The sequence below is a fragment of the Drosophila sulfurigaster genome, chromosome 3, assembly GCF_023558435.1.
Source record: "Drosophila sulfurigaster albostrigata strain 15112-1811.04 chromosome 3, ASM2355843v2, whole genome shotgun sequence".
Classification (NCBI taxonomy): Eukaryota; Metazoa; Arthropoda; class Insecta; order Diptera; family Drosophilidae; genus Drosophila; species Drosophila sulfurigaster.
Genome location: NC_084883.1, coordinates 46,343,313 through 46,366,907, shown reverse-complemented (window position 1 = coordinate 46,366,907; position 23,595 = coordinate 46,343,313). Strand labels below are relative to the sequence as shown.

The 23,595-nt window shown below is 39.7% G+C and overlaps 1 protein-coding gene across 1 annotated transcript in view; it reads right to left on the bottom strand.

Annotated features, from left to right (window-relative positions):
• Positions 1–6,668: 6,668 nt before the first annotated feature.
• The window catches only part of LOC133840620 (protein still life, isoform SIF type 1), a 99,184-nt gene continuing 82,257 nt past the window's right edge, over positions 6,669–23,595 (bottom strand). The window contains 11 exon segments of the mRNA XM_062272550.1: positions 6,669–10,635; positions 11,228–11,507; positions 11,602–11,839; positions 11,905–12,273; positions 12,761–12,918; positions 13,003–13,140; positions 13,224–13,403; positions 15,656–15,764; positions 15,838–16,032; positions 16,924–17,067; positions 21,285–21,466. Coding sequence (XP_062128534.1) covers positions 8,394–10,635; positions 11,228–11,507; positions 11,602–11,839; positions 11,905–12,273; positions 12,761–12,918; positions 13,003–13,140; positions 13,224–13,403; positions 15,656–15,764; positions 15,838–16,032; positions 16,924–17,067; positions 21,285–21,466 — 4,235 coding nt within the window. The 3' untranslated portion in view covers positions 6,669–8,393.

Below are 23,595 nucleotides of genomic sequence, written 5' to 3'. Positions count from 1 at the left end.
TAATGAAATGATAATTTCGATGGGCCTTTTTATTGATATTCCTTATGCTGAAGTACGAAGTTAAAAGAATGAAAATCTTTTAAGGTTCGTGAGCTTTGTTTATATAGAACAACTAAGCAATAACCCGAAAGTTGATAAACAGGCTTAAATAAATTAGAGCCTTAGCATTTCAGATTTGGATTCTAAATAATTAAGAATTTGATTCCATTGCCCAAAGAACCGATGAATATTAAAACTTTCCTTCTGAAATATGGTAAACCCTCCCGATTCCAAAAAACAATTTCATATATATATTTTTTTTTTTGTAATTTCACATTTTATTTTGTTTTTGTTTTGGTTTTTGTTTCACTTCAAAAGGATTTTTGTAATTTATTTATTTTCACATATTTTTTTTGTCACTTTCCTTACTTTGAGTGTTAATTTGCTTTTGCAATTGTATAATAATTTTGTTCATTGTGTATTTGTTGTTGTTGTTGTTGCGGTTCTTGTATATTTTTCATCATTTCAAAAATTATTAACATCGATTGCATTGTTGTTGTTGTTGTTGTTGTTTTTGTTATTCTTGCAGCTGTTAATTATCATAATAAAAATTGAATTCATTTAATTTGTTTGTTCATTTGTTATTCTTGCTGTTCGTTTACCTTTTGTTTATAACTAGAATTATGTTCTTTTGGTTTTGTTTAACTTGTTGTTTGTTTGCTATTGTTATTGTGTGTTACGAAAGTTAATTTCGATAATTTGTTGTGTTTTTCTTATAACTGTAATACATTTGCCATTTATCTTTCGTTTTTCGTTTTTCTTTTTATTTTTCTTTTCCCTTTCTCTTTCGGTTCTGTTCGCGCCAAAGAAAAAAGAGGAAAATCAACAATTGCATAAACAAATCAAGTACACATTAACAATTTGTTAAATCCCAAACTAAACTAAACTATAAAGTACGTTAAATTAAAATATATATGTTTGTATCTTGTTAATTAATAAAATGTGTATTTATACATGGTATAATAAGTATACATTTACTATTAATATATTAATAGATAATATATCTTTTAAAATGCATTAAAAATAGTCAAATGTGTACAAAAGTTCATACTATTTTTCCAATGATTCATACAAGTACGAGTATTCTTCTTCTGCTTCTTTGTATTTCGTATTCGTTTTCTTAAATGAGCATTATAATTTAACTATTTCATTGACTAAAGTTTTCCGGCAACAATCGGCTGACACTTCTCTGCCTGATCCTGATCCATTGATCATTTCTTTAAATTTATTTCTTCATTATATTATTATATTAATTATTTTCTTTTTTTTTCTTTGTTTTTTTTTTTTTTTTTGGTTGTTGTCAAACTTATACAAACAGTAAAAATGATGTTAAAATGTTGTGATTTGGTATTTCTGTTTTATTTTATTTTAGTTTAATTTTAGTATTAGTTTTTGTGTTTGATTAACATTCATTCATTGATTTGTTTTTTTTTTATCAATTAGACTGTTGTATAATTTTTTTTTTTTTAGAATTTATGTTGACTCGATTCTTAAGTTTTCCATTTTGTTTTTGCTGTCTGTTGTTTAATTAAAGTTTACATTGTATATTTAATTCAATTTGATTGGAAACCTAAAAATGTTTTGATTATGTTTCGATTTTTGCTACATGCGGTCGATCAATGAATGGAGAGGGGGAAACTGAGTAATGAATGCCTTGCCGGGTACACTGAGAGAAATAAAGAGAGAATATATATTCTATAATCGAATGATTGGCACTAATTGTGTACTGAGTACTGAATTGTACAGTGTACGCTGGCTAAATGAGCTGTCGTCGGTTAATGCATTGAATTCATTCAGCAAATTGGGTAGATACGAATACTCTTTCTGATTCGAATAACTTCCGAGCTGCATTCACAACCAATATAATTATTATTCTTCAACGTTTCTTTTTTAGGTTTAGGTTTTCACTTTTTTTTTTGTGTGTGTTCATCTTCATGCGATTCGATAATAATAAATAATCAAAAATATCGAATATCAAATATAAAATTGAGAATAACGAATGGAAATTTGTGCTCAGTATTTGGTTTTTCTTAATCGTTTTTCATTTTTGGTTTTTTCATTTTTCGTTATCGTTTTCGCTTGTTTTTGACTATGGAATTTGACCTATGCTTGTATTGTTATTCGAGTGAAGATCTTAATTAATATATTATTGTAATTTAGCTAGAAGGGTGTTCCTCTTGTGAGTGAGTGTTGCTCTGTGTGTGAAAGAGTGTGTGTGTATGTTTTTTTTGTGGGCTTATATAAGTATTTTTGTATATTTTCCTTTTGTAGTTTATTTAAATGTGTTTAACATGTTAGGTTTGCTTTTGTATTTTTGCTTTGAATGCTGCGATTAACCGTTTTCTCTTGCTGGGATTTCAAATCCCGAATAACTCATTTAGATTTCGATTTAGGTTTTCTTATTTGTGTGTGTTTTTTTTTTGTTGTTTATAAATATGTTTTAAGTGTATGGAATTCTCGCTTGTTGCTTTTGTTTTTAGTTTACCATTTAACATTTTGACTAAATTGTTGCTATTTGTTGTATTTCATTCGCTTTTTCTGTCACTTCGACTGCGTGTTTTAGTTTTTCGTATTTCCATATTAATTTTTTTCAGTGTACTTCCTACAACTAAACATTTTGCAATTAATTCGAGTGTGTGTTCATGTGAGTGTGTATTGTTGTGTTGCTTAAGTCACTAAGATTTTTTTCATTATTTCTTTTTTAGTTTTTATTTTTTTTTTAGAACATTTGTTTAAAGTTGCATTTTTAATATAAGATTTTTGTTTTGTTTTTGGTTTTCATTTGCGATTCTTTGTTTTTTTTTTTTGTATGATTTTGTTTTTTTAGTTTTATTTTAAATTGTCTAAGCCTAAATACAATCAATGTTTCAATTTGTTCACGTATTTCTCCTCAATAAATGTATTTATGTACGTACGTTATTTAAATCGAAATTGTTTATCTTTTATCCTTTATGTTTATGTTTATTTCAAGTCTTTTTCAGCGACAAATGCATTTGAATTTGTTCACATTTGAATTCTTATTGAATTTGTTCAAAATCCTCTTTGCTTTTTTGTTTTGTTTTGTTCAATTAATTATAAGTTTATTATATGTTTTGCACATTAAATACAATACAATCAATCGATCGATAATACAGGTAAGTATAAATCAAAGTCTTGTTTAAAAAAGATGTTGTACGTTGACGAGTATTATCCTCGTCGTCATCTCATCATCTTTTCGCTCTCATATTTAAAAACGCGAAACACAAAAAAACAACAAACGTTTTCGATGTTTCGTAATGCTTAAAAAACAATTCCAAACTATCCATCAAATTTCTTGTATATTCTTTTAGAGCAAGCAACTTCTAGAAGGTTTTCGAATAACTTCTGATGTTGCTTGCTGAGCTTGAGATATTACGAGTATATTATTATCATAATATTCGTGTCTGGTTGGCATTGTTTGGGGTTGTGTTCGTGTTCTTTGATTGAACTGTTGCCGTTTCTTACACTTGATTAGTTAAAATGTAACAAAAGAAATTAGTAAAGAGTTCTTTTTCGATTCTCGTACTAAGATTTCTTTTGTTTTGGTTTTGTTTCGTTTCGCTTTTAGTTTTAGTTTTGGTTTTTGGTTTTTTCTTTATGGTTTGTTTTGCTTTTTCTGATTTAATTTTTCACATCGTCTTTGCGGGTTGTTGACTGTGGATCTGTGCCTAAATTTATCATGTCTCGTGGTTTCCACACCGGGGACCCTACAATTAAATGAAAGAAAAGAAAAGATACAATGGAAACCATATATGAAAAAATATGAAATTTCAAATTCTTCTTCTTCTTCTTCTCATTCTCCTCATCCTTCTTCTGCTTCTTCTCATTCTTCTTCTTCTTTACTTAATTCGATTAAATAAGAATTCAGAACTTAATTTAGTATATAAAGAGTGAGAGAAAAAGAGTGAGCAAAAGATTGAGATAGACAGACAGAGATAGAGAAAGAAATAGAGTGAGAGCGAGAGTGAGCAGGAGACTAGAATATTCTCCATTGTTTTTGCGTGGTAATAATTAGTAGATAGAATTCGATGCCAATCGTAGAGATAATTTCGATAATTACTTTTCAAAACATGCAAGCATTTCGCTTAAAGTATGCGAGAGCACGTCTCCTTACTTTAAACGGATTCGATTTATCTTAAATAAAATATAAGCAAAACTAATTTCTTTAATGTTTAATGAGCACTACTTTAAAGCTGTTGCGTAGCTACTTCAAATTTGGATAGGGAGGGGAAAGAGGGGGCAAAGCTGGATGGGGGGAGTTCAGCAGCTAAACTAAGTAAGATTTTTGGTATAATTATTGATATTTGTTGGGGGTGGCGGGGAGATCAGAGCAGTATGGGGAATAAAGTTAAGAGCTGTTGGTTAAAATGTTGACATCGCTTGGTTTTTCGTATTATCTGCTACACATATTTAGATTGAGGTTTTAGTTGCAGTTTTAGTAAAGTTTTTTTTTTTTCGTATTTAAAAAGATTTGTACAAGTTTTCGAATTTCATAAATCTCAGTTTTGCATTTTATGCCAACATTTTTTTCTGGTATGTTTTGTGTACAGTTGAAATGGAAATCGAAAAACAAGAATGGAAAAAAAAAACAAAAATAAAAACAATGTGTCTCATCCATTTCATTTTAGATTTGAGAATTAAGAAGATCGAGTGCGATAGTCGGAAATGGATAAATAGAAATTAAATTGCCCGGTAAATTGTGTCGAGTTGAGTTGAGTTGAGTATTTTCCCCCCAGTTTGTTCCATTTCGTACATGTGAATTGAAAAGTTTTCAGCTTGTTTGGAAAATAGTTGATGAAACAAAGTAAAGTTGATTAAAAACGATGAAAACGCAGTGCAATTCTCTCTCAAAAAAATGGCAAAATGCAAGCGCGCAAAAGTTGTACCAAAAAGCGAAATGAAATTTTTGGAAAAATTGTTCAAAACGTTTGAATTAATTGAAAGAGGAAATGTGTTTGTACAGTAGTTTTTATTGTTGTTGTTGTTGTTTAGCAGGTTAGTTTTGATTATATTTGGTTGGTTTGGGTTTTGCTTGTGGAGGGCGGGGGGAACACGTGTGTGTAACCATAAGACATTAATATCATATCATTTATCATTTCGTTTATCATTTGCTCTTCAGTTAAGCGAGCTTTGCGAACTTGATTTTATTTGGCACAGTTTCTTTTTTGATTTTGGTTTAATGCTATTGTTTATAGTTGTACGATAATTAAGAAAATGCAAAACGGATTACGAGTATTAAAAAATCCCATTTCATTTGTTAATTAATTAATTAATCAAGCGATGCCAACTAATAATATACTTATTGTGTGTAGTAATTGTTATTTGTTTTTGGTTTTTAAGCTATCAAGTGTAATTGTTACAACAGTTATACACTAAACCCTTGTTTTTTCTCTTCTTTTTTTGCATTAGCTAAAATTCAAAGATATTCTGAGTCGGATTCTGATTTGAAGTTGAGTTTTGAATTTAGTATTTTTTTTGGTATGTCAGTAGGTAGGTTTTTTGTTTCGATTTTTGTTTATATTCATTTATCTTGGAGATAATTTGCAATAACAAAATTAAATATCACCCGTTTAATTGTTTAAACTCTAATGCAATTTAATTATATTAAAATTACGCACCTAATTACAATGAATTCTTTTTCACACTTACCTGCTAAATGATTCGAGACTAAACCAACTCAGATTTATTTTATAATTTCAATCAATTCATAACTAATTCTTTTTTGGGTGCCTAACATACGATTTGGTTTTGGTTTTTGGGTTTATGTTAATTTCTATTGCTATCATTGCTATGGTATGGTATGGTAGATAGGGACGGATTGTAGGGGAGGGGTTTGCGGGGATGGATGGGAGGATGGGCTGTCATTTAGTCGCTGTCCAAAGAGCCATTGACATTAATTTGGATTGTTGTTTAATTAGCTTTTCGCTTTGTTTACTTTTCAATATTCGTTATTTAAATGTGTGAGCTTAATTATCATTTTATTTGCTATTTGATTTCTTTTTCAACGCGCTGCAGCTGTTGATGTTGTTCGATTGATTATTTATTTTTGATTATTTGCTTTAGTTGCATTCGATTTTGGAGCGTTTTGCATTTGCATTTCCCGCAAATAACATTTTGAAGTGGCTGGTCGATTAAGGTTTATACCCAACGCAGCATTTGTTTTAGTTCTCACTTTATTTAGTTATTTTTATACGTATTTGTCTATGGTACGAGTATGTATGTATGTATGTAATATGTATGCATATATTTTGTTTGTATATTATATATGTATATTTAATTAGGTTTAATAGTTAGCATCATAGTTGCTGTATAACTTTATTATTTCAGTTTTTGATTCGTCATTTCGGAAACTTCTTCATTTTTTGATTTTTGAACATTTTGATTTTGCTGCTGTGAAAAGCCCAGTGTAAACTGTACACGATTTTACGTAGTAGTAGTTAGTAGTTAGTAGTTAGAGTATGTAATGTAGAGTTACGAGTTAGCGATTATCTTAAGTATTATCGTATGTTTTGATTCAACTATTTTTCGGTATTTGTATTTTTGTTTTTTCGCTTTGCTTAGCTTGAACAACCTGACATTTGATCTTGTAAGTCCGTCTATATATGAGAGTGTTTTCTTTTGTATATAGTGTATCTAATCCTGTGTAGACACCCAAACTTAGTCTATATGCGAGTTGTATATAAGATAAATGTTTATATGTATGTATGCGACTGAGCGGCTGAACTGAACGCATCCAAAAATTTGAGGGGAAGTTCAAGTTCTTGATGCATTATTGGATTCCATTGCGTTCAGATTTGCCCATAATATAATCCTATATTTGTTTAGCACTAATATTTAATATAATTTCAATATAATATAATTATTTGTTGTATTTTTTTTGTATTTAATACTGAACATTGAGGTACGACTTACGATTATCATTCTTCAATACATTTATTGTATTTTGTTTAATTGAATAATTGCCTAGTTCTCAATGTGAATCGAAATGGAATTACAAATCAATGAAATGAGATCACGTGAATCAATTCGTATATAGTATACTATATATAATATATATATATATGCAAATTATTTGTCACAACACCGCGCACACATTTTTGACAATTTTCTCTAACTAACTACGAGTAAATGTAAATATTTCCCTTTTTTGTTTTTTTGTTTTTTATTTTTGGTTTTTGGTTTGTTTTGTCTCGATTTCAGATCTTTTTTGCTTAGGTAGTGTGTGTATAATGTTAACCTATAGAATGTTGCCAACCCGCATTTTCACTTAGACCTTAAACTTAAATACGCATACGAGCAGCAGCTGCAAGTGTATAAGTATTTCTCTGTGTGTGTGTGTGTGTGTAATTAAAAATGTTTTCGATTCGGAAATGGCAGCGACACAGTTTTACGTGCTCGGCTAATAGTTGGGCCGCTGACTTTTTACCTACAACTTTTACCCTACATAGGACTACACATGCATATCCTTCAGCCTTGTGCCTTTTTTTTTTGTTTTTGTGAAGTTGTCTCCTAGTTAGTTTACTTGAGTGCGAGTATGAATTTCAACTTTAGTTTGCTGCATCTCTCTCTTCTCTCTCTTTTGCTCTTTCTCGTAATTACGCCACTTGAGCATTGTGTGCAACGCGGCGTATGCGTCATCTGTGCGTATACGTAATTTTGCTTGGTTTGCTGCCGAACGCACAACTTCCGCCGCAGCACATTTCATTTGCTTGTGCCACATTTGTTTGTGCATCGCAACTCTGCCGCTTAGCAACTGAAATAATTAACCTGAAATGTGCGGGGGCGTGGCAGTCAGCCTTCCCAAAAAGCAACTCGCTCTTTCCACTAGAGAGTTAGGGTATGCGTAGTCGTATATGTTACGTGTATGTTTGCTAGGAGCTGCAGCTGCTGCTCTTTCTGACTTAATCTAACACTTAAACATGACTCATTAAACTGTGCTTCGCTTCCGTCTTGTTTTGTAGTGCAGTGTAATAGTGCTGTGCATTTTTTTGTATTGTAGTTTAGTGTAGAGTTTAGTGTTTGTGTCAAGTAGTTTGCTTTCAATCCCTTGTGATTAACATTTTGTTTAGTTTTCCAGTTTAGTTTTGCATTTTCGCGTTTTACGTATATTTATTTGTATTTTAATTTGTTGACTAATATTTTCCAGACTTGAACTGCGCATATTTTCCTTTGTTGTATAATTATTTAGTTGAGGCATTTCGGGTTACTCTTGTTCTGTTTTGTTTTGTTTTTTTTTGTTTGGTTGCTGTTATCTTTGGTTAATTCAACTGTCTCATAAAATCCCTGTTTCCGTCTCTGTTTCTCGTACTCCTTCCAACTCTTTCTCTTCCCTTTGCTTAGACATGTATCTCGAAGTAATCGTGGCAATCAACGCAGCCGCCTTGATCACCTCCCATGTCCGGCATGTAGCCCATGCCGCCGCTTGCTGTCGGCTGTGTGCTGACCACCATGTTGCCCATGCCCGACATTCCTGTCATTCCTCCCATTCCCCCCATTCCTGGCATGCCACTCATGCCGCGTGGCGTCTTCTTCCGCGTGCGACTTTGCCGCACGCGGGACTTATGCTAGGAGGGTCGCTTCTGATACAGACAGTCAATGCATGTGGTGTACTCGGGTGCCGAGGAGCTCAGCTGGTACGATGACTGCCCGGCCGGCTCATGTGGACAGCTGGGCGGTGGTCCATAGCCCATTTCCATATCCATGTCCATCTCCTGCATGTAGCTGACCATGGGCATGGTCATCGGCATGTATTGCTGTGGCGCCTGCCGGGGCAACGCATCGTAAATAGGCTGAGAGAAAGTGTTCTCCGCCGACTGGGAACGCAAAGGTCCGGAGCTATAGACGACGTAGCTGCGTTCGGGGGAGACGCCATAGGCGCGATAGGAGCTGCTTGTGGTGCTGTCCCTGGAGGTCGAACGTTCTAGGGACTTGCTCAAGCGACTACGTCCATTACCGGAGCCGCCATAACGACTTGTTGTGGGTGCGGCGGCCACATAGTGATCACTGCAGGTCTGATTGTCGTAGACCGGATAGTATTGATATGTCTCCTGGGCATGAGGCTTGTGGCCCGTCTCGAAGCTGCCGTGAGCAGACATGCTGCGCTTCCTCGAGCCACCGTAGGGCACATCCAGGTTGTGATCGGAGCCACCGTCGCGGCTATCGAAGCTGCTTCGCGGCGAGTGACGCTGACAGATGCTGGCACGATCTGGGGACAAGTGATCCACGCTGCTTCGGGGCGAGATTCGTGGCGATAGCGAGGTCGCTGCTGTAGTTGGCTCCGCGCTGCAGACGTGCGAAGGTCCGCCCTTCTTCAGGCAGCTGCGATCGGGACTTTTTGACTTTGCGGGACTTGCGGGTGGCTTCAAGATGCCACCGCCGGTATTTGTGTGCTTCAATATGCCGCCGCCACCCTCGGAGCTGCGACGTGGACTCGGTGTGCGTCGTCCAGCGGACAGACGATCTTGCGAGTTGTCACGACTCGAGCAGATGCTCAGCCGCTTGCCCTGCTCACTGACGCTGCTCCTGGGTGATTTGATCTTGATAATGCGCACCGGGGAGCTACCTTGGGACTTGCAGCGATCCGGGGATATGTAGATGCTTTGTCGCTTGCTGGTCTTTGATTTGACGGTGCCAGTTGCAGTTGCTGCAGCTGCTGTTCCGCGCTCTGGCGACTTGGCCTTGAACACCTTGTCCACTTTTTTGTCGATGACCACAATGTGCGAGGCTAGCGAGCTAGTTGGTTCGTCTTCTGTCTCATCACCCGAACGCTCCGAAGGTCCTGTGGTATTTCCTGTACTGTCCGATTCGGTGGCCGGACGTGAGGGCGATTCAATGTCTACGGTGACAGTCTGCTGTGTGTTCTCCACAATGGTCTGTGGCTCGGGCGACAGACTCGAGTCGTTTTGCTGCTGATCTGCGGCTTCTTCGGCAATGTCCGCTGCATCGAAAGATTTCTCCCGAAGGCTGGCCATGTAAGCGGCAATGTCACAAGTGCCCGCTGCCAGATTCTCTTGCTCCAGATCGCTTAGGTGCTTGTCCATGTAGCGTGAGGTGGCATCCGATTCGGCAACATGCTCCGAGCAACCTGAGCTGCTACTGGAGTCTCGCTCTCGTTCGCGTCTCTTGTGTTGGGAATCGCGGGAACCCGAGGGATGCTGATGCACCACAGCCACCTGCTGAGAAGCGGCATTGCGTTCCGCCTCGCTTTCGAAGATCTCAATTACTTCGATCTCTTGCTTGGGCGACTGTCGTGGCGATTGGCGTGGCGACAAGTGCCGCAGGGTTTGGCTCAGTGACTGGGTCTGTGTTTGGGTGAGGGATAGGGGATAGGGATCGGGATCGCTACTGACTGTGGTGATGGTTGTGGTGGTGGCAAACAAGCTACCGCTACTGCCTAGACTTAGATTAAATGTGGCTGCCACTTGGGCGGCATGCGCCTCGGATTCCGATTCAATTTCGGACTCGCTGCTCTTACCTAGATCCTTCATCAGCACCGGTTGATAGCTGGCTGGCGGATGTGATGATTGTATCAAGCGCGCCTGGCTGCCAGTGCTGCCCACTGAGAGCGTCGATGTGGTGCTACGGGAGGAGAGAGGAGCGAAAGTCAAGCGATAAGCGAGCGTTACGAGGGGAAGTAAGAAATACGCTAAGACTGCGCTTACATTGCAACTTTAGCCTTAAGGCTAGCGGCGATTAATACGTTTACATTATGATGAAGAACTGAAGCTGACGATTTGTCATGAACAAAATCGTTATTCTATATTGAATTGTAACTATTTGAGATTGAAATTAATTTATTCACTAAACTTTTTAAATTTATTGAGGATAGAATCATTTGAAGTCATGTTTTAGTAAGTTATTGCCGAACTGTGTAATTATCATGTCAACATACAAATTTTTTCATTTTTCAAATTTCAAATTTATTTTATTATCACAGAAATGATTTTATAGCTGAATTATTGATTTAATGTGCTCTTAATGGCTGCCTTAAGGTTTAAATCGTGCCTTAAGGCTAAATTCATGACTTGTAGACTAATGCTTGCCTTAAGGTTTAGTCCTTGCCTTAAACCTTAATGCTTTCCTTAAGACTTAAGGCCTAATACCTCAGACTTTCGACTAAGGTTGCAATGTATAAAGTTTACACTGTAAATACTAATGAGAAGAGACCTACCTCAGCGTCAGGTGATTGGGCGTGCGGCCCAGCGTGGCCTTGGGCCTGATTGTGCCCTGCTGCGAATCTTCCTCACCCTCCGACTTGGTGCCCGGATCGATGCGTTCAATGTCCGTGCTGTGATGATGCAGATGCGGCTGCCTGATCGGCGGTGGTGGCGGTTCACGTGGATGGGGATGAGGATGTGGGTGCTGATGCGGAGCAGCTGCCTGTTGCTGTTGTTGTTGCTGCTGCATTTGATGTGGTGGCTGCTGCGAATCTACGGGGGATTGAATGATATCTTTATGGCATGACGATTGATGATTACAATGAAGTGCGCATAGTTTTGGGTTAGCAACATGTGACAACCTTCAGTTCAGGGGTAAACTACTAACCTGTGACATCGCCGAGGGTCTTGCTGCGACCGCGAAAGCCGCCACCGTTGCCACCTGGTTGCTGTTGCTGCTGCTGTGTGTGCGGGGCATAGTGGACCACGCCCACAGTGGGGGGCAGATCATCGCCCTCCTGGCTGCCCGACAGATTGTCGTAATCGATGTTGCCCGCCGAGTGACGCTGCGAACCCGACTTTTTCTTCGGCTTTCCTAGCGTATGCGAACCATGCACAATGGTAATCTGCTGAAGAGGAAAAGGAATTTAAGTACCTCAAGTAGATCGCTCGGTTATAAGGCGTAACTTACCTGTTGCTTGGGTCTTTCGAGAGTCTGTGAGTTGCCCGCATAGCCGCCCAGCTGCGAAGAGAGTCCAGACACGGAGCCAGAGCTGCCTCCAAAGTTCTTCATGGGAATTGACATGTTGCGTACGCTTTCGCGTATGATCTGTCGGATCGTCTTGAGGAATGCATTGCGGAAGTCGGCGGTGCTGTTGGACAGCACATAGACTTTCTCAGAGCGACGCTGCAGCTGCGAGCGCAAGTGTATTAGCTCCCACAGGAAGTGCGAGTCCATGTCCTTGGCCGAGCTGGCACGTACTTGCACCTCGGTGACTGGGATGAGCACTTGGTAGCGTATGATCTCCACCTCATTGGGAGCATTCTTGCTCGAGACACCCTGCAAAAAGAGAAGTGAGATTAGTACACGATATTTAAGGATAAAGTTGATTATGTCTACTATTTTAGAAGTTAATTTATATTTGAATTATAAACTTAAGCTAAATACTTTGAAAAAAATATATATGTATTTTAAATACACAGCATTTGGTTTATAAAATTGAAAGATATATATATTTAAAGTTTACATTATGGTACATTATTTGTAATCTGAATTATATTTTCAATGAAAAGGTCGAAACATGATAATTTAATTATAAGCTGTAAGAATTCATTATCCAAACTCTGTTTCCAATATGTTAAACAAGCTTTCAGCAAATACTAAAAGCCATTTTAATGTTTTTCAATTTTTAATATAGTTATTTCAAATTTAGCTATAAATTTATCTGGAATTAGCTTGCTTTTTAACGTTTATTAACAAATAAATAGATCATTAATAAATACTACAAAAATAATGAGAGATTAATATATACATAAAGTGCACCCACCATTAGCTTCTTCTTCTGACGCAAACGCTCCTTGCAGAGAAAGACAACGGCCGACTTGAAGACAAAGCACATGGCATGCAGCTCCAGGCCCTTCTTGATCTTGCCGAGAAAATCAGAGATGTTGAGCCACTCGACACCGCCGTAGTAGAGCAAATCGCCTGGGAATGCGCAGCAGTGTGGAGGATTGGCATTGGCTACAGTGGAATGCGATTGTTGTTGTTGCTGTTGCTGTTGTAACCCACCTGGACTCAAATCGATGGGCTGCTTGCATGACTTCTGATGCTGCCGGAACAGATGATCGAATATGGCGCCATACTCCTCATGAATGCGCTGCATTTCATTGATATGCTCCGCCACCTTTTCCATGCCCTTGAGTGCCTCTGCGAGTGTTTGCAAAGTGGATTAAACAAAATAATGATAATGAGCAAATGGAAAAAGTCGACTTCAACCGATTTATACTTACCGCATAGATGAACGTGCTCGTCGGCCCGAGTGTCTGTCAGATTGCGCATCTGCTGCAGCAGTAATGGATACTTGAGGATGCGTTGAATGGGTTTGATCAGATACGATTCCAAGGTGCTGCTGTGCTGTTGCTTGGGATTGCGCGCAGCCAGGAACTCCTGCAGTGCATGGTTGCCCTCATCTACAAGAGAGTGAGAGAGGGAGAAAAGGGAGGGAGGGGAAAAATTGGGTTGGACAATTGCAAATTGAGACATTTGGCAAATGATTTGATTTCAATGTGCTTCAGTTGCCATTAATTGCAACGTTGGCCCATTAAACGAACGAAAGCGGGCGAGCGACAAGGATATGCTGTTACAAGGATATGCGCAACGTTGACAAGAAAATGTCATTAACTTGTTCTTATTGTCAGCTGAGAAGCTTTGATAAAGGCGCACAGTCAAAGCCTGTCTGCTGCACGGATTTGCGTCTAATGGTGCCTGTCCTGGAGCCTCTCCTGTCTGCCTATCCCACTGTCACCAGTCTCTGTCTCTGCCACTGCCACTGCCACTGTCTCTGCCTGAATGACAGTCTGTCCTGCTGGTTGCCTGGTGCTGCTGCTGCTGCTGCTGTTGCTGCTCGTAACGAAGGCACTTAAGTGCACTTCTTGCTATAATTAATTATCCTTTCAACTTTTTTGCATAAAATTGCATGCAACAGCCAACAACAGTCGAGAGGGTCTGCCGCATCTCGTAAAGCTGCTTTGGCAACTAAAGTTGCCATCCGGATCTGTCGCTGCTACTGGCAGCTCCTAACCAGGCTGCCAAGCTGCCAAGCCCGTCAAGCTGCCTTGCGTCATTGATTGTAAATATTGCAAATTTTTACCTCAATTTTTTTCCGACTTGTTGTTGTCGTTGTTGTCAATCAGCTACTTTGTTATGCAGTTGTAAAACACTTGCCACGCCCTCCTCCTTTCGTTGTGATTCTCTCTGTTCTGTTTTCTTGTTCGTTCCTCTCTCTTTTGTATGTTTGTTCGAGTGTTTTTAAGCTGCGACTAAGTCTAATTTAATTATGACATGTTGTCGCCTAAGCTCGGAGGCTCCCAAGTTCTTGCAGTTCTCTAAGTCCCGAGTCCCAGCTGCTTTCCAAACTAACAACTTTGCTGCCTTTTATCCGCCTGACTGCCACTGCTGTTGCTGCTGCTGCTGCTGCTGCCACAGCCAGTGGCAACAACGTGGCATAGTTTTCGACACCGTTCGCCATTTGCAAGCGTGTCATAATTCTACAAGTTTAATTAACAAAAGATACTTGACAGTTGCTGGCATGGCATGAATATGAATATGCTGACACTCCCCCAACTCTAACACTCTCTTGCTCTCCCTCTCTCTATTTTACGCATTTCCCCTTCTTCTACTACTTGGGGACTTGGGACTCTTGCCACGTCTCGGCATTTGCGGTTGTAATTATTCATTTAACTTGCAAATCATTTAAAGGAGTGCGGCATGCGGCAGCTGTGCGCCAGCCACTGACAACAATTGAAGCGCATAGTTTGCCAATTGTTCGAAACTTGTCGCTTGTTTGACTTTTACAACTTTCCTCGGCGCGCACCCTCCTTCCCCCAAAAAAACCAAACTACTTTCCGTTTACAAGCCAAACTCAAATAGACTTTGACGCTTCACGCTGATTGCAATAGTTGAGGCTCACACTCACACAAATGTCTGTCTCATTATATATGTATTTATGCATATGGCAAACACTTTTGATTTGTCAAACGAGACTTCAATAGTTTACTTTAAATTTAAATCTGCTAAAACAATCTATTTTTTTCTGCTATGATTGCAACTGCAATATTTTCAAAGGTATTTCCATTATTTTTTTAAATTATTAAACAATGTTATGAATATTTGAATTGAATGTATTTTTTTCAAATTGTAATCGAATAAAAAATTTAATTGGCATACGCGGCGTATGCGTAATCAACTTTCTACGACAGCGAAACTTTGTTTGACTGCAGTTCAAATTACTTTTCGACTATTGCTATGAATTGTTAAGCAATCTCTTGTATCATTTTAATAATTTCATGAATAACTCAACGATTTTTGCTTAAAGCATAGTATGAAAAACGATTAAATTGCAATTCAGAAAGTTTGAAGAATTTCTGACGCATTTACAAATTACTTTCTGGTATGCCGAAATATGATTTTAAATTGCACTCAATTTTAATTGAGAACGAAGTGACTTTAAATGAAGTCATTACTATTTTTATTCATGAGCTATTTCCTATGAGGCGTATGAGTAATTTACAAAAACTAAATAAATTCTTCTTTAAATACGAGTTGTTTCCTATGAGGCGTATGCGTAATTTACAGCAACTAGATAAATTCCTTGTTTAATACATTTGTTTTGTATTTAATTGTTAATTTTTCCGCTTATTTATTTATGTATTTGATTACTTACTTGGATGCAGAACCTTTTGCGCCTTGCTGTGACTGGCACAGAACGAGGAGTAGAGCTTGAAGTGATTGACATAATAGAGAAAAGCGGATCCAATCGCAAACAGAACATTCTATAAAATTCAAAAAAGGAATCAACGTAAAGTGTTGGCCAACAAAAGAGTTAGATAAAAAGATGATGCTTACCCTAAATTGACCGCAATGCTCGAATTTGTTGAACTCGGGCTCAAGTTCGAGCGCCTCTTCGAGATTCTGCAGAAACTGTCGCTGGAATGTGACAATTTCGTGTATGTTGCCAAAGAGTGCATTGATTTCCGCATTCGATAGAAATGTTTCCCGTTTCATGGGCTCCAAATAGTGTTCCAGTAGATTGTTCAAGTGCTGCATCATGCAAAATTCAGTGTAATTCAGTTGTTTTGTTTCGCAAGTTATTCGCGGCGTTGTTGTTCAATAAATTAAAATTTGTTGACATACAGAGAAAAAAGATACGAGAAAGAGCGATGAGGGTAGAAAAATGAGAGCCAAAAAAAAAATGCATAAATTAAATTAAAAAATCAGCAGCAGACGCCCGCAACACGCTTCAACTCCCTCGGCTGAGACAGCGACGAAGCGCTGAGAGGAGGAGAAGGGAGGAGGTGCGGGCGAGGGCTGAGTTGGCGTCCAGTTTGGGTAGTTGAACAACTTTTAGTTTGCCGAGTAACGGGACAACCAACACACACACACACACACACACACATATATATTCTCGGGCAGCAGTAAATAAAAATATGAAGGATAAAAAAAACTGTAGCATAGCCGCAGGCGCGCGCTTTCATTTGGAACAATACTTCCGGCCAGCGGATAGGCAAGCGGCAAGAGGCGAGAGGAGGCTGGAAACGTGAGTGGGTTGTGGCTGAGATAAGACTCAGACTTGGCAACGTTGCCGCAGCGGCGCTTTACATAATTTCTAAATTATAATAATTATTTGTATGCTTCCTGGGGCACACAGCACACAACACAGTACCAAGAGGAGGCACAAAACTCGGACCACGACCATAGGGACACCCGGACTTCGTTTGGGTTTAAAGCCGCCTGGTTAAAGGATTAAAATTTGCATTTTTAATTGCAGCGCGCGCGCTCTCTCCTCTTTTGCGACTAATGAAAGAACCAAAAAGCAGATAGAGAGAAAAACAGAAAAACGCGTACTGAGAACTTTGAACTGAATCAAAGTCTAAAAAGGAGACAAAAGAGATGACTTCTGAGAAGCCATATAATAGGATTGATGCGACTTACCTTCACATAGGTGCGCTCCGTGTCCACCAGTTCCATGATGACTTTGCGCAGCTTCTCCGCATCGGTCAGCTGGCGTGACGGTGTCAGCGCTGTGGTGGAGACCGACGATGTGACTGAACCCGTGGGGCTCGATTTGCGCGTTTCCTGAGGTGAACGACAAAATCCGGTAACCTTAACAGGTCAGGGTTCGGGTTGGTTGGTTTTGTTGGTTGGTTGGTTGGTTGGTTGGACGTTTTGGTAGATTGTGTTGTGTTTGTTGTAGTAGTAGTTGTTGTTGTTGTTGTGTTGTTGTTGTTGCATGATGAGGATCGTGAAACGAAACAAACGAAAACGAGGCGAGACGAAGCGAGACCACAAAAAAGAGACACCAAAAATAAATGACAATAAACAACAAAAATGAAGTTAGCATGACAGAGATAGATAGACGGCGATAGTTATAGTGGGCAACTAGGATGAGAGAGAGATTCAGAGAGGGGGGCGGAGGGTGTTTAAGGGTCTAAGGGTGCGACTGTGGTTTGGGGTCATCGTTAAGCTGGCTTGGCTGCTCGAAACTCTCGCGGCGGCCACTTTAAACACACATACACACACTCGCACACACGCACACACGAAGGGCGAACGACGCCAGGCTGCGGTTCTAAATGACTGTCACGTCCTTGTCGTAAGTCCAACTTACGTTACGGGGGCGTCGTTTTGTCATAGTTAGTTGTTGTTGTTCTCCTTGTTGTTGTTGTTGTCGTGGTCGTTGTCGTTGTCGTTGCCGTTGTTGTCGCTGTTTGTGTGCGGTTACAAGCACATTTGGCACTGACAGTTGACGCTTGACGGTTGACATGGAGTGTGTGTGCATACACCCACTCTCACACACACATACACACACACACACAGTCGCACACTCAACCGGATTTTGCATAAAGCGTCGAGGTGCGCAAATCTTCAGCCCTTCTTATGTCACTTGCACAGTGGTTTGAGCTCTCTTGATTTTCACTGTTTGCGTTTTTCGGCTTTTTTGGTTTTTAGTTTTTTCCCCCTCCTTTTCTGCTTTGGCTTTGGTTTTCTCTGTTTTTTGGGGTTAACTTGGCTTTATTATTCTTAGCTCTGCTGTTTGTTTTGCCCGTCTGCCTGTCTTGCTTAGAGAAGTGTTAAATGACGCGTTGACCGGAACTCGGATAAATTGACTTGCCACGCCTTCTTGCTTCTTGCCTCTACCGAGGACCACAGCAATGCTGAGCAAAATATTGAACGAATTTGCATTGTAAATGCCTAAACAAATATTTTTATGCGCCTAACATTCGCCTGCCCTTTCCTTGCCCCTCTTCTTCTTTGCTAGTTTGTGTGTGTGTGTCTGAGTGCTGTGCAATTTGCAAAAGGTCAGAGTTTAAATCAACAGCGCAAGGGAGAGGGAAGAGAGCAAGGGAGAGAGAGAACGAAAGAGAGAGCGACCACTGTGCTTGACAGTGATGCGAATGCGAGCAGCTTGAGGGGCCACCGCCTGTCGCCAGTCTGCTTCTCCATTGGCGTTGCGTTGGCGTTGGCGATGACAGCGTGACCGTGCCGAAAGGCTTAGCTCAAAATCCTCTCTCCCTGCTGCAGCGCACTCTTTGAGGTATTTGATATATGTGTGTTCACAAACTCAACTCAATTGAAATTCAGCAAGCAAATTGCACTTTAGCTTGAAAGAATGGCTTAAATTGCAATACTTATGCAAATAAGTGTACAATTTGCAACAAATATACATAACTTTGTCTTTCGCTTTGAGCTGCACTTGCGGGCACCATCTATTGTGGGGAAGCCGCTGAGCTCAGCGTAAAATATGTTAAATTCCAATTGCTCTAAGATGCATGTAAAGCCTAAATTGTTTCTATTTGAATATTAAGCGTTCACATAATGTTCGAGTAGCTTACGACAGTTGTTGAATAACAACTAAATTATTGTTATTGCATTTATTTTGTTTAAACTAATCGTTTGACTATTTTTTTTGTGGCGCCATCTATTGCTGACTTGCGCTTTCTAGAACTGGCTTTTTGCTTTAAGCTGCGCTTACGGGCGCCATCTATTGTCGAGCAGCCGCTGAGCTAAGCATAAAATGCAAGTCTAAATGCTTTCAATTTGAATATTAGAGGACAACTGGTTTATCTCTCTAAATACAGTAAATGTTGTTAAATTAAGTTTATTGCATTTGTTTCATTTGTGTAGCCAACCTTTAGCCTAGAGAAATTAAGTAACGAACTTAAGCAACGAGTTTCACAAACTTGTGGCGCCCTCTATTGCTTATTTGCCCTAAGCTCTGCCTCGACAACTAGTACATTTCAATTGTTCTAAGTTTGCGTCCATTGTTGTCAGCGAAACTTGTCAAATTATTTGCAATTTTCTCGTTTTCCCTAGCATTCGCGCTGGCGCCATCTGTCGGTAGGGCGCTGGGCGTTGACAAACTTGAGCCAATTTTAATGGGTTTTATCATTTTGATTCGCATTCGCATTCCCATTCTCCCGATATTTGCAAGTTTGCCAGTTTGCCGTGACTAACTGATATTTTTGTCACGTTTACAGCGCTGTCTCCTCAATGCCTGTTTCTCACTTTGTCTCCGTCTCCGTCTCTGTGTCTCTGTCTTTGTCGCTCTTTCGTTCTTGTGCTGTGACATGGCGAGTGTGGCAACAACAATCTCATGAAATTTCAGTTGTCATTGTTCGTGCAACATTCAGTTGAATTGTTCTTGTTGCCTTCTACTGCTGCTGCTTGTCGTTGTCGTTGTCGCTGTAGTTGTCGTTGTACGTTGGCATTGTGAAAGACATTTCACTTTTATGCAGTTGCACTTTGTGTATTATTATTTCGTTCGTTCTCATTCTCCGTCTCTCTTTCGCTCTCTTTTTGCTGCTGTTGCTGCTGTTGTTGTGCAGCTTGTTCTTGTCTACTTTTAACTGTTTTATTGTTCTGCATTTCTTTCTTGTTGCAACGTCGCTGATTTGCATAAGCGGCGACAGCGTCGTCGACGACCCAAAACCAACAAAGAGGCTGCCACAAAGGGGGGCAAGGGGTGGAGAGAGAGAGGGAGAGAGGGGGGTAGCTCTGCCAGGTGAGGCTTATGGGCCAGCTGCTGAGTGCCAACATTGTTGTTGCAACTGCAACCAACGGCTGCTGCTGCTGCTGCTGATGGTGCTGGCGTCATGCCCCAAAGATGAAAAATTTGAAAATTTCTTGAATTTCTTGGCGCTCTGTGCGAAATGTCAACTTGAATTAAAAGGATTCTTATGTAACGCCCTGACTCTCCAGTCACTCACAGCTGCCTGCTGTCTAGCCATGTGTGTGTCTGTGTGTGCCTCTGTGTGTGAGTGTGTGTGTCGGCCTCAGTGTGTTTGTGTGTCACAGTGTTCAAGTATCATTAAATGAAGTGGGTTTCTGCCAGTTTCGAGCACACTTGGGTAAAGCATATCCAGAAACAAAGTGCATTCTGTGGCATCTTTGCGTTTCTTTCTCTTCGCTTCGTTGTCTCAGCTGTCCCTCCCCCGTGGCATCCCCATGTATTCCCCCTCGGCTCCACTGTCTGTCTAGCATATTTGTTGTGTATATATCCTTGATATTTTTATGCCAGCCCATTTCTATTTGTGACGTTTATTGTTTGGTGACTTGCAGCAAAACAAGACCCAATAGGCCAAATTTGCCCCCTCAGCGTAGCCAGTGCACCTCTCTCTCTCTCTCCTCCCTCTGCTTCTTCTACGACATCTTGACAGCCACTCCCCGGTCCCTCCTTCCCTCCTTCCCGCTCTTGCAGCTTCTCTGTTGCTTGTTGTTTGCCTTCAAACCTCTAATCCACTTGAAAGAAGCAGACTCCCTCCTCCGCTCACTCTCTTTCATAGCTTTGGCAAATTTCAATTTGTGCACATTTCAATCAGAAGTGCACCACATCCCAGCCACCTCCTTGCCCCCCACACCCCTCCCCCTGTATTCCTCCTGAACTGTGTGTGTTCGTGTTTGGCGCTCGTTTTAATAGTTTCCGTTTCCGCTCAGCGAGTTCAAAGCAATTGGAACTGACTTTGCCCGCTGCCTTAGCCAAGTGCCAAGTTCCGGGCTCAACTTGAATGTGTTCCATCTTTTCCCCCCTTTTTTCTGCATTTTTTTTGGCAACCAAGACTCAACGTTTAAGGAAGGCGAAGTGGTGAAAAGGATGGAAAGGGGCGTTTAACGTGTTTGCGTTTTGTTTCTTCTTGGTCATGTTTATATTAGCTATATATAACTATATGTACGTTATACATACATATGTATATATATTTATATGCGAATACGTTTCGCAAAGATGTGAAATTTATTTTTTTTTAGTGGGGAGGAGTTAGCTAAGGGGCACGGGTGTAAGGGGAATGGGTTTAACTTACTTGCTCCGCGGTCTTGAGCAGATTCTCAATTTCAAAGCTGCTGGTGCGCGATGTGGGCTTGGCCACGCCCAGTCCCGAGACACCGCCAGCACCCACAGCCAATTGCGATACTGTTGGCTCCACAAATGAGGGCGCCGGCGAACTTTCCGCCTCCGGTGAATACAAATCCTTGCCAGTGCCATCTGCAGTTGGAGAAAGAGTCGGGGAGTGTGAGTTAAGATAACAGTTAGTCATGTTTTTATTATCATTATTATTATTACGATTATGAGAGTATTATTAGTTTTTCTTGCTGCTCATAATTAGTTGCCACTGGGCCTGTTTTCTTGTGTGCTTCTGCCTTTTTGGCCAGCTTTAAAGTTCGATTAAGATGGCTATTCGTTACCCCCGTTATTGTTGTTGTTGTTTGTTTCTGCTGCTGCAGCTTGTTTGTTAATTTTAAATTCCATGTTTGCGCAATAAAAAGAGCAGCAGGAATTTAATACTTGCGCAAATGGCGTTTCGAAAGCAACAAAAACAACACAGAAACAAGCACAAAGTAGAAACATTGTAGCGCAAAGAGTGCTCGACTAGCAGATACCCTGAAGATCACAGCTCTAGATAATTAAAAAAGAAAAATATTTCTTATAGTGACGTATGCGTTATTTTCTTAATAGTTAAGAAGACTATCTGAATTCGCTGCACGATAGATGGCGCTTTGTCGTAGACTACGCTAAGTTTCATTATTGCATTGTTAACATTTATATTTATTAGGCAATTATGATGAAAAAAACAAGTTGAATGAATACAAATATTATATTGACAATATAAGATTGAAATAGCCAAGAGGTCAAACACTTTTTATGGTGACGTATGCGTAATTTGTAAAATACTTTACAAAACTGTCTTTAGTAGTTGAGCAATAGATGGCGCTTTGCAATTCGGTAGCCTAAGCTTCATTATAGATCCTCTACTTTGTTAGTTTATGAAGCAATTGTAATTGTAAGCAAGTTGAATGAAATAAACTAGAAGATTATTGAAAGCTAAAGTTCATGGCTTCAAGCAGTTTTCATAGGTATTGAAAATTCATATCAAAACATACTTTGTTGCTGTGTCAAAAGTCAAAAGAAAAGCCGAGAGTTAAAAGTTTTTCTTTGCAGCAACTCTAGATCTTTTTTAGGCTTTCAGAAAACATTTCTATAGCAATTTAATATGTAATGTAATTTATGACATGTAATTTTGAAAAAAAAAAATTCACTTGACTGTTGATACCAAGTAAAAGGGAAGAGGCATCTCTTTTGCTTAAGTTCAAGTTAATGTACCCCTTTTAAGTAATTTTTTTACTGAGTGCAGGGTATAAAAAGAGCACAGAATTGGCAACAACAACAACAAGAATAGCGGCGCATAAAGCTGAGCGTAATAACAACAAAAACAACAACAACAACGAGAGCAACAACGGCATCAACAAGAGCCACAACAAGCTGTAATGATTATTGCTGCGATGTGTTTGCCACAACGTCCGCAGCAGGCTCAACGAGCGAGCGAATTGCGGGCCAACACAGGATGAGCCCACACACATATACACACCACACACATATACATACAAACCACACACATACATTCACACACATGCACAGACACAGCGCAAAGATTTTACCCAAAAAAAAAAAAAAAGAAGAAACAGCGAGCAGCAGAGAAAAAAAATTTATGGGCCATATATGAGGCTTGTATACAGTTGTAAGTATGAGTGTACGACTGTATCTGTATGTGAGTGTGTGTGTGCCAGTTTATATAGCGGTAGTTTTTGGCAACGCCAGGAAACGTTTAAAAATCATGTCCTTGAATGCCCTACTCTCAATGCCCTGCTCTATGCTCTCTATGCTCTGTTCTAGCTTTCGACTCTATGTCTATGACTATGCCTCTTTTCTCTCCTTCGTTGCACTCCTCTTTCTCTCGATGCTCAGTGGTCCCTTGGCTGCTGCGCATGCAAATTGGTTACTACAAATTTTATGAACATTTTGCTTCAAATTTGACACCATACGCACACACACACATACACACACATATATATACTTTGCTATAGAATAAGTGTGTGTGTGTGTAAGATATTGAAATTGCCGCCTTATAAATTTCAACTTGCGGTCTTCTTACAAATTGCACGTAGTCCCTTTGTAAGTGCCAGCAACAACAGTGAAAACAACAACCACAACAATAACAACAACAAGCGAGTAGGCTAATAACTTATAGACGTTGTCCGTTGTTGTTTGTTGTCGTTGTTTGGTTGCTGGCTCTCGGTTTGCTGGTTTGCTGCCTTTCTGCCGCTGCTGTTTCTGCT